The 12,254-nt window shown below is 38.9% G+C and overlaps 1 protein-coding gene across 1 annotated transcript; it reads left to right on the top strand.

Annotated features, from left to right (window-relative positions):
- Window positions 1-5,715: 5,715 nt before the first annotated feature.
- LOC137721820 (uncharacterized) lies at window positions 5,716-7,013 on the top strand. Its single transcript, XM_068460830.2, has one exon. The coding sequence runs from the start codon at window positions 5,759-5,761 to the stop codon at window positions 6,830-6,832; it is 1,074 nt and encodes a 357-aa protein (XP_068316931.1). The 5' UTR covers window positions 5,716-5,758; the 3' UTR covers window positions 6,833-7,013.
- The last annotated feature ends 5,241 nt before the right edge of the window (window positions 7,014-12,254 follow it).

Here is a 12,254-nt window from a genome sequence, read left to right as displayed (position 1 = left end):
TAGGATCACCTTTGGGTGTTGTATAATTAGTACTTGTCCTGCCTGACTGCACTTAGGCTACTTATGCTCTGGTTGTGTATTTCACACTTAATCTCGCACTAGCACCTTATTTTAGCTAGTACTTTTAGTAGTTTGGTTTTTATTCACTCGTATTTCTTTATATCATTATTGCTTTCGCATTGTGCACATGGTTACATCACTCTTACATGACGGTCAGCATGCCCTGATTTAGATTGGGGTATGTCAGGAGAGGGAGGAAAGGAAAGTGCGGGAAAGAAAAAGGAGGGGGAGGCAACCAATTAGGAAGAGGGGAGAAATGAGGGAAAGCAGGGAGGAGACGGGTCACTTTCGACCCGTGAACCATCAATTTTGACCTAGCTGTATCTCCCTCATTCGACTTCCGTTTTGGGTGATTTTGGTGTCTATGGAAAGATCTCGACGAGCCCAACATCCTTGTGGTATTATATTTCTAAATTTCTAACTCAATTTTAAAATTTGAAGCCACAAAGTTCTGATTTGTTCTGCGAATTTCACCATTTACCAGTGATTCCGACAACGATTACCATCAATCCCCACCACCAATAAACTTCCCTCAACCCCAGGAGCAAGGCCCAAGGATTGGTTAGGGGAGTCGGAGCTATTTTGGAGTCAAATCAAGAACTCCCAAAATTAAGGGTTTCCGACAATTCGTGGGCAATTTGAGGTGTTTTCCGGCCGAATTGGACTTTGGCCCAGGCATAAAAGTTGTTTCCCTTGACTTGATCTACATTTTTGTAAATTTTGGGAATTTTTAGAAATAGTGAAATTTCCTAACGAATCAAGACAGCCGACCGCCACCTGCAGTGGTGCGTGGCCAGTGAGCCAATGTCGTCCTTTTAAGCTAATTTCAATATTCTGAATCTATATTTGATAGACATTTGGTGTGACTCCCTTGTTTGAACCTAGTTAGTGATTGTTAGTCACTTGAATGTTTTTTTGGAAATGAGTTAGGAAGTGAATGGTGAACTATGAAGGGCTTGATCCTGCTCAAGGGTACGTAGGCAGTCTAATAGGGGTTAGATGCAGCCCTAAATAATCGAGAATTAATCTTTTGTTGAGAAGTTGTTTTAATAGAAGAAATTTGGGGATTTAATTGATAATTTAATCGTATATTTTGATAATTAAAATATGGATATAGTTCTGTGAGGAATTAAGGAATTTAAGCAAAGAATAATGATTAATGGTAGTAAATTAAACAAGAGTTTAAATTGGGCCTATCATCAGAATTATTTCCCGAAAATAAGTATTTTGGGGGCAGGGTGTTACAGGCCCAAAGGTTTGGGTTGGGTTTTGGATTGGGTTTAGGCCTGAATTAGTAGTTGGGTTGGGTCGGTTTGGGTTGCAGGTCAGGTTTGACCCGATTAGCTCACGGGTTGCCGAACCCAACGAAGGAGAAAGCCGAATTTTGGGAATTTGGCCTGGAAACTCTCGAGCTTCGATCGAGGTCAAAACTAAACCAAACCTTGCAACCCAATATATCAAATTGAAGCCCGGGATACAAGGAATCAAACTTGTCGGAAAACTGGGGAAGTTCCACCGATGTATTTTTGTGCTATTTCGTTCATTCAAGACATGTACACAAGATCAATATCGAACCTAGGAATAAAATGAAAGGCTTTTTAGGATTTCCCGAGGCTTACCCCTAATTGGAAATGCAAGAGACTCGCAGAAGAATCCTTTGAAAAAGGTGATGAACAGTAGCATAAGCTCCTGCATAGTGTTGAGCTCTAGCTTGAAGGTGTTGATCCTAATTTAGTGGTCGTGGCAGGTCATAGTTCATGGTGGTGGGCTCATCGGAAAGGAAAATGGTGGTGGTGGTGTGGCATCCATGCTCAAGGAGAGGGAGAAAGTGATGGTGGTGGGGCCGCTGTTGCTATTGTATCTTTGTATGTGTGTATAAGTATTGCTCGGGAATGGAGAGGAAAAGGGTTGCAGAGGAGAGGTGAGGGAGAGTGTTTCCTAGGAAGAGACAAAAAGGAAGAGAGGAAAAAGAGAGAGAGAGAGAGAGAGAGAGAGAGAAAGTTCTAGTGAGAGAGAGAATTCTAAAGAGGGAGGGAGAGAGAGAGAGAGAGAGAGAAAGATCACGGGCAAAAGGAACACCCCAGAAAATGGGGAGAAATCTGCCACGTGTCACCATCCTAATGGTCCATGATGGAGAAATATATTCAATTATAAAATCTTCATTTTAGCTCCAAATTCACTTCCGCTTGCGCCCACACATTTGTAACGACGAGTACTACGAGACTACACTAAGGGAATGAATCTTACATGACACGACATTCCGGTCAACAAAAGTCAATATGTTTGCCTCGGAGGGCATTTTCGTAAATTCACGAATTAAAATTATAAAAACAATAAGATTTGGGGACGAGTCGTTACAAACAGTATGTAGGTTGTTTTTAAAAGTTGCTTTAATAAAAAGCGAAATTGAGTCTTTAATGAATATTTTCAATTCCTGTAATATCCTCAAATTTAAAAATTTGACATTGTTTAATCTTATATACTCATTTTACCGCTTGGAGAACAAAGTGACCGTCACCACCTACTACTACAAACACTAACCTTACGATGAGTTTTAAATTTCATAGACGATGAGTTTAATACTAAGTTATTCTCATATCCCTAATTCTACCAGATATACCTTAATTCTTAAAGTATTTCAAATTAGATTTGTTAATCAAATATAAAAGAGTTCAAACTCAAATTGAAATTTAGTTTTAGAAGTCCATAAGGTGGCCTTTCATGTATTTCTTAGTAATAAGGTTCAATGTACTATAGACAAACCTATTCATATTGTAAAAAGGAATTCCTATTCCTAGTAGGAATTGGATCAAATCCTATTCCTATTCATATTGAAAAAATGTCACCTGTTCATTTATATATATATATATATATATATAGCTAACAGCATCTCAGTTGCCATATACACAACAAACTTTATTTCTTATAGTTAAGATGCAGGACCTTAGTAACTATGCTATACATATCATAGCAGAAGAAAGGGATTGCCCCGATTATCAATTGCTTGAGGCTCTTTATGGCTCACTTTTTAGGAATTTGACAAGAAGCGAAGGTTTAAATACTCGAGGCGTCACGCCACACGTTACCCTCGAAAGAACATAAGAATTTGGTTTTGATCCATATCATGCGAATCAGGATCAAGCCGCGGCAGCAATGGATCGAAGCAGAGAACTGACTCGACTGGAACAAGAGTTGGACTCACTGTTTGTCAGGCTGAATGATAGGCTTTCTTTTCATGATCTTTGGCCACTGGACGAAAGGGCCACAAGGTTGAGGGAAGAGTGGGAGTCACTAACTGTAAGACAAAGGAATAATGACGTGCTTTCTGCTGATATTCAAAGACTGGATTCGTTTCAACTTCGCCTATCGAGCGTTGGGGTTGAAATATTAAGCAATACTACTGAAGCTGCGCTTGCAAGAACACGGAATACGAGGGCTTTTGATATTGTGTTAGAAGCGGCTAGGATCGAGTCATTAAATGAAGCAGTAGCGTTGAGGCCAAGGCCTGCAAGCAAAGCAGCGGTCGAGGCCTTGTAGAAGTTGGTATTTGATGAACGGGCAGATGGTTCGAGCAGCAATCAATAGTGTGTGGTTTGCTTGGAAAAAGATGTCGGGTGGAGAGCAAGTCACTCGGTTGCCGTGCTCTCATATGTTTCACGGAGACTGCATTGTGGAATGGTTAAACCAGTGTCATACGTGCCCGGTGTGTAGGTTCAAGTTGCCAGCAGAAGCAAACTCAAACTGATGATGATTTTACAAATAAATGTATGGATACGATTACTGGGAGACAGATCAATTACTGTATAATTCAAATAATTAGATTGAATTAGCTTGGAAATTTCAATTTTTTTCTTGACATTTGTATTTCTTGAGGTAGTGAATTCTTGAATTTCTCTTGCACCTAAACCATTGCACTTTTTTTTCTTGGCCAAAGTTGCGCGATTAGGATCTAACTAATCAAATTATTTTCTGATCTCTAAAATACTCTCAACTAAGCTATTATGCATTGCTTGTAGGAATTAATAAACAAATGCCCTTCATGATCATGAGCAGTACAAAAAAAAGCGTGAAGAGAAATTGAAATTAGTATTAGAAACAAGTCATATACCAATTTCTTAATCTTAAGTTGAAGATAATCTCCACAAAAATTCATTCGAATTGAAAGCCGTTTAGTCAATCAAATGGACCAAATAAATCAGCGGTGTAGGTACCACTAGAATATTGTTAGAAGAACAATAACCGGAACGAAAGTAATTTAGTTTCGACTTGGTAACATAAGATCTAACAGTTTTTTTTCATACATCTTTGGAACGAAAGTGATGTCTAATTCCACTAATTGCAACTGGAAAGTAACCGGTCCTATCCCCTTCAAATTAAAGTTAGTATGTAGGCATGCAGTTTCCGTTGCTTGTCACATTAAGCTGGGTGGTTAAACTTCTCTACTTGCCCTAAATAGACCGGCAGAAACTGAAGGATCCAACTTAGAGAAGGGGGGAGGTAATACCACCATTGTACGGTGGGAGTTTAAGTGTTGAGTGGATCAACTGTGGGTGTCACTCAAGTGTAAAGGGTATAGATGTGGTTAAGCCAAAGTCAACATGTGAATCTATTATAAAATGATCAAAAATCAAACTCTAATAGTTGAACAGATCAAAATCAAATAATCAACTGCATATTCATCAAACATTTACGATATATAAATAAAATATTAATGATACAGAGAAAATGTTATTGACATAGCAATCAAATTCCTAAAATAAACTAAGATTTGAAAAAAGATGATCATTCCGCCCAATTTCTAACAAAATAAGATGGTAAGTCAAGTGATGTTTAACAATAAAGGATAATATTTGGGGTTTATTCAACTTTTGGTTTTGTCCAATAATATTTTAACATTTATTTTATTGTTTTAAAAATAATGGACATGTTATTTAATTTTTCTTGAATTTTAGAAACAAATAAACGTTCTTTTTACCAACAAAAAAAAAAGCACAAAACAAAAGAAGGAGAAAACCTTTTTTTTTTTTTTGTCAAATTATAAATTTGTTTGATTAGATGTTTGATTAGACATCAATGAAATTTGAGTCATGCCGTATAAAATGACTCAACTCTTCTCCACCACTATAGTAAATGGCCTCTTGCGAATCAAAAAGTGAGTACATTACTCACCATTGACTTATAGAATTTAGCTTAAGAGTAAACTGTAGCAATGGTCCATCAACTTTAATTAAAGTGGAGTAATGGTCCATCAACTAAAAATTCATTGTTAATGGTCCCTCAACTCATCAAAATGTGTAGTTATGATTTTTTTCATCGACTTCGTCAAAATTTGGTCAAAATAAATTATCTTGGAAAGACCATTACTACAATTGAGGTCCCTCAACTCATCAAAACGTGTAGTTGTAGTCATTTTCGTCAACTTCGTCAGAATTTAGTCAAAATGAGTTACGTTAGAAGAATCATGCTACAATTGGATTAAAATTGAGGGATCATTTCTCTAGTTGGATTAAAGTTGAGGGACCAATGGTAATGAATTTTAGTTTAGAAACCATAACTACATATTTTTATGAGTTAATGGATCAATAGTAATAGATTTTTAGTGGAGATTTAGGAACAATTGCTACCATTTCCTCTTTAGCTAAATATTCCGTAAACATCGCAAAATCGGAAAATCTGCAAATCTCTGAGAGCGACAGATATGCAAGCTTTCAATTCCAACAACGACCGTGACTATGGAATTTTTGTCACGGTAGAGAATACAGTTATCGCACTTGACGAGTCGCCTCCAACTCCGATTCCGCTTCCTCAGATCACGATTCTTTTCAACGTTGTCATAAGCTACAATGTCGATTCGGATATCACCGAGCCGATCAGAGCCTACAGTGCAAGGCTCCGACTTGATCACCCTTTTCACTCCTTCACATCCTGTCCACGAGATGTTGTATCCAACATGATCGCCGCCATGCAAATCCCCTTCCCGTTAGATCGTCTCCAGTGGAAAACGCAGCGTTTTGGCGGGAGCACAGAGCCATTAGAGAGCGTGGAAGCCATGATAAGCAAAATAGTTAATGGGGTCGATGCCATTGTGAATGATGGGAAGCTGGGCATAGTTGTTACAATCGAGAAGGAGATTAAAATGGTTGCACACCCAGTGTTTGATGAAATGCAGATGTTGGAAGTTCAGGCCAGGGAACTGCGGGATGAGTTGGAATCAGAAATACTGGGTAACCATCAGGACAATCGTGCGTTGCTTGCGATTTACGACGATGGACTTCAACTTCCACAAGAGGGTTGGGCCAGGCAACTGCGTGAAGAGTGGGGATCCGCGGTAGCACGGCTTAATCACATTAGTGTTATGCTTTCTGCTGATGATATTCATGGATTGGAGGGTGCTATAGAAACCCTATTGGGACTTCGGGATAGTGTGATAAGAACCTGTGCGAAAATGCGCTTAGTCTTGGCTCTGTTGCGGCGAAATACAAGGGATGGCGATGATAGGGCATTGACAGAAACGGTTGTGAGAGAGTCATTAGATCAGGCAGTGTTCAAGCCAATGCCTGCAACCAAAGCATCGGTCGAGGCCTTGAACAAGTTTGTGTTTGATGGTTCGAGTTGTGATCAGCTGTGCGTGGTTTGCTTGGAAAATATGTTGAGTGGGGATCAAGTCACTTGCTTGCCGTGCTCTCATATTTTTCACGGAGACTGCATCATACAGTGGCTCAACTCGGGTCACACCTGCCCTGTTTGTAGATTCAAATTTCCGACAAACTGATGACCGGCACAGGTATATCGGATTTTAAGAGTGCCATTAAACTTCAAATTTTACTTTATAACAGTTTGCTTAAGAACATTTCGGAAAATGTCTAGCGGGAAGCTATATTGTGGCAGTTCAAATTTGGTTCCATTGGGCATCATTTTTCAACAAATATACTCCGGCGTACATATCTTTTTCATCGTTTGTAAACTTCAGTTTCATCTTTGTAATTCAGAGAAATTAACTTCAGTTCCAGTTAGCATCCTTAGCAGAGCCCGAACATTAGGACATTTAGCTTGTTGAAACCGAAAATTAGTCATCCACTTCCTACGGCAAATTAGAAATCCTGGTCCCTAAAGGGAAACTAATTCGTTTATCCTAATCGTACAAGTAATAGTGAGACACTGACGAGCTTATATATGAGTTTACTAAGGCTAAATCGATGAGTTTAGCCGATACGAAGCGAATATGACTTTCCCAGATGCTCTTGTACATCTACAAGGCACGTCCTTGGACCAATTTGGCCTTGTTTATGCAATCAGTATGTGCCCATTTGATATGACACATAGACGGTACACGGTACACAGCTTCTTTATCACACAGACTGGGTGGACTCTGTTGCATTTACTGTATCTACGAGACTCCACCGTGCAAACCTCCTTTCAAGATTCATCTCTCTCTTGAAGAGCTCAAGTAAGAAACTCCGAAAGGTGGTTGTCGATGCAAACACAAAGGATTAAGAAGCGGTATCCGCTTTATTGTTGTTGTAGCAGTTAAAATTTAAGCTTACTATGAATTAGGATTATGGGAGGGAAAATTTCTCACACATTACAAAACAAAAACGCACGGCTGCAACTTTGAAATGAAGCCTGTACATAGTCCATGAAAAATCGCATGGCTGCAACTAGCGTTTAAAATTTCTTCATGTGGCTGTTTGAACTTGATTTTACACCATCGGTTCGAGTAATGAAGGTCGTTGAATAAGCAGGATTTTAGATCGTTGAACGTTAAAATGGTTGAAATCATTTTCAATTACTATTGAGAAATAATATTGTGATTTTTATCATAATAATTATCTCTTAATAATATATTGAATTATCTAGAGCACAATTGGGTAATAAAGTCTTGATGATTTGATACAATGCCGTGTGGTTTAATATTGCTGCAATTTCGTGGAAAGATCGCATGACTATCATGAATGGAGTCAGAGTATGGCACGATGATTATCAAGTTCACGGACTAATAAGATAATGAAGAATGCATGCACGGATATAAATGTGATGGAGGATGATGATTACATTTTTGATAACTGGCAAGGTGATGGAAGATCATGATTACATTTTTGGCTGCAATGGGTCTGCACTGATGAGACAAACAGTAAGGGGGGCATTCTCTGGCTTCCACATGGAAGATTAAATGCACCTGTACATGAGAATTATCTCAAGGATAATTTCAAATACATGCAAATTAGCAATGTACGGAAGAAGGTCAGTGCCTTGATATGTCTGGCATCAGGATAGTATTCCACGAGTCAGATCCTACGATAGTACGACACATCAAGCAAGCTTTCTATAAATACAAGGCATTCTGCATCATTCAGGTCCTTCAATTCAACACATAAATTGCCATGCGCAAAGCTTCTTAACAACCTTGAGATTTTATCCTTCTGCTCTTTCTTCGCGCCAACACATCTCAGCAGTGGCGACGCCACGTGAGGGCGAGGAGTGGTGGACGCCACTCCCTTCGCCGGAAAACAGGACTGGATTTCTGGGTTCGCCCCTCCCCTCGCCGAAAAACTCACTGGTTCAGTCAGGTGCGGATCTATTAAGGGACCTAGGTGGTTCCGGGACCACCCGAAAGTCCAAATAATATGCTATAAGGACCTCCGAGGACCACCCAAGTTTGGGCACAAGGTGGAGGATAAGAGGAGCGGGGCTGCAGAGTTCTGGTGTTCTGCAAATTAGAAGAAGGAAGAAAAAGATTATTTATCATTTAAGTAAAACGGTGTGTTTCACATAGGGCTCGGGTTTGAAAACACCCTTTAGTAAAACGGTGCGTTTGGTGCACTTCTTTAATATATAGTTTTCACAATTTTTTTTTTTTTTTGAAAAAACAAAAACAAAACGGTTCAAATTTGAAATAGAGAACCATTCCTTATCCCCACCCCATTGAAGGCCACCCACCAGCACAACACTAGTCTCCTCTCCAGTGTCCACAGATCAAATAGTTCAATTTCAATATTGGATGGTTTCAATCATATACGGATGTTTTTGCTCCAGTTGACAATAAATCTATCATGACACATTTTTTAGTATGAAATCTCATTGGGGACATATTTAGTCTTTGTAATTTGTAATGTTATTTTTGCACTAATATGGTTATTGATTATTAATCTGATTCTATGATTATTGATAAAATTATTTTTTAGGGTGAAAATTAAAATTTGAATTCTTGATTATTGATTAATTAATTGAATTATTACATAATGTATACAATTATTCTTATGATTAGTTGAATTGAATATTTATTCATTGAATAATTTGTACGCTTATTGGTATTGCTTAATTGAATTGTCAGTTGGATTAATTATTATGCATATTAGTATAGTCTACTCTAGGATTAAGAGTGTAAGAATTTTTTTTTCCTCTCCATTTTACAGTTACGTAATGGAACGATACTATAAGAAATAATGCTTAAATCCTCCTTCAAACATTTCGAGTAGTCCTTCTCCTTCAAATATTCCAAGTGGTCCTCCTCCTCCTTCAAATATTCCAAGAAGTCCTCCTTTAAGTATTCCGAGTAGTTCACAACAAAGTGAGGCCACTGAGTTAGATGAAATATTGGCGAATCTTCCTGCAAACCCTGGACATAGACGTCGAATGCTTGATTATCCACCTAATTATCGTGAAGCAATTCGTAGACACTACTTGACTTCGCCCCTCCCCCCGTCAAATTTGGATAAACAGCACTGTGAAAGCAACCGACGACAACTTCAGTTTGGATAAACAACACTGGAGCATTATAATCAATCGATCAAGGAGCACCTTTGGTTTGGATAAACAGCACTGCTTTGAGACCAACTAGTTATTTATCCAAGTCTCGGTCGACAAGGATTTTTGAGTCTTTGTTGGTAGAGGTCATCTCATCAGCCTTCTCCGCGACGTGAGGTGTTACAGGTTACCAGGCTCGGCACATTGGACGCCAAGTTGTTTTATGATTAGATATTCACAAGTCAATTTTAGAGTTCGGCATTTCAACAGCCGAAGCACATTTACCATCAAGACATACATCTCTTTCGAGTATTTGTGTTCATATAGTCTGGTGTCAGTTCAGCGTGCTTATACTCTCACGAATATAATCACCATGACCAAACCCGGAGTTGATGATCCGTGAACTTCGCAAAACTAGCAGCCTTGTCTTTAGGCTCTAGAACCCAAAAGCCGAGACATGTTCCTTCCTCAGCCGCAGTAGCAAGATCAAGAAGTCAGCAGCGCGCTCAACACAACATTAGCATATTTTACTCTCCGGCCAAGCTCGGCCTACGAGTTGGCACGCCCTACACATAACCGAAGGACGTAGTTAGCTCATTAGTTACTCAACATGCACGCCACGTAGGCTTGTTAGTTTTTAGGGTCAACAGTGGCCAATATTTTCATGGAAATATCCAAAAAGTCGGAAAAAAAAAATATATGGAAGGGGGGTGAAGTCTAAACTTCACTTCATATCGTAAAAGTTCTTAAGTTTAGTCTAAAATTGACATATATTGTCAATATTTCTAATACATATTTTAAATATCGGAAAAATTCTTATATTTTGTCCAAAATAATGTTTGATACTCCCTAAGATTTCATTTTAAATTTTCATCATTTACATCTAAATCAACCGATATCGATATTTGATATATCGGTTGATATTTTCACAAATTTGCATATCGATATTTCTACTGACGTTGATATTTTCAAGACCGGCTGCAACCTTTTCAACATGAACCAGTTATTCATCTTCCTTCTCTCTCGACTTTTACTTCCTTCAATATTTCTCCATTAACTTCTACATAGTTGAGACCAGATTCATACGATAATTTGGGATTGTCACTTTCTAATTAATATTTCCCACCGATTTCACTGTTTACTGCTTCAAATTGGCACGCCCGATTTCCGAAAGGGATTTGGAAACCAGAAATATAAAGAAACCCTACAATTAAACTAATTCTAAAACCTAGCTACTTGTCTTAGGTTTTTATTAATCAAGGCAAATAAGAAATCGCAGACACTCAATTTCCTAAAAGAAAACTAATTTCTAACCCTAGTAGGAGTGAGACTTCACTCAGCTATATATCACTATAAATACAATAATAAAGGCCACAAGCCGCAGCTTCACCTTCAAAGAAAACGTACCATTCAGTCATTCAATCCCAACCACGACCACGGCAACGACTACAATATAGTTGTGACGGTAGACAACTCAGGCCACCCAGATGATCACTTGCTTTCAAAGTTTCCTCAAGTCTCATTTTCTTTGGAAGTTTTCCAAAGCTACCATGTCACTGGCACCACCAGTTCGATTCGAGACCTGGTCGCTACACTAACATTTGATATACACTCGTTACCATCTCAGGACATCGTATCAAATATGTTACATAACATACATATCCCGTTCCCGTTGGATAGGCTACAATGGAAGACGCGGCATGGTGTTAAACACACTGATGATAAGCCATTGAAAGACGTTGATGACATGCCTTTGCCATTGGATAAGCCACGATGGAAGAAGGGACGTGATATTAAACACACTGATGAACCACTTAACGGCGTTGATGATTTGATCAGCAACATATGTCACTCCGTTAAGGATATGCTTGTTGCAGGACGCAAGAAGCTGGTCGTGAGGATCAAGATTGAGAAGCAGATTAGTATCTCAAATCAACAATATGATACGATTAACATAAGAAGAGACCTCGAACACAAATTAAAGGATTTCCTTTCTGTGCTTTCGCGTTCAGGTTTGCTACAACAGCCACATGACGAGGCACACAGCCAAGCTTCGATGAGATCTGCTATGGCTTATTAGAATGAAATTAAGTCACGTGCAGCCGCTGCAGGTTTGATCAATGATTTTAACAGTGGCAGTACTAATCACAGAGGAAATTATGGAGTAGAGGATGTTAATGCATTACTGCTAGAGATAAGTATCGTGATGGAGGCTGCATCGGGTGAATATCAATTGTCACAGTCTAGGCCAAAGCCGGCGACCAAGGTGTTCGTTGAGGCCTTGGACGCGTTTATAATAACCGATAGAGTAAATCATGGTACGAATGCTGAATTATGTGTGGTTTGCTTGGAGAAGATGTTGAGTGGGGAAGAAGTTACGCCCTTGTCATGCTCTCATATGTTTCATGCAAAATGTGTTGTTCAGTGGTTCAAATCCGGTCATACGTGCC

Source organism: Pyrus communis, chromosome 4, assembly GCF_041283825.1.
Source record: "Pyrus communis isolate YQ-2024b chromosome 4, ASM4128382v1, whole genome shotgun sequence".
Taxonomy (NCBI): domain Eukaryota; kingdom Viridiplantae; phylum Streptophyta; class Magnoliopsida; order Rosales; family Rosaceae; genus Pyrus; species Pyrus communis.
This window is presented reverse-complemented; position numbering and strand designations above follow the sequence as displayed.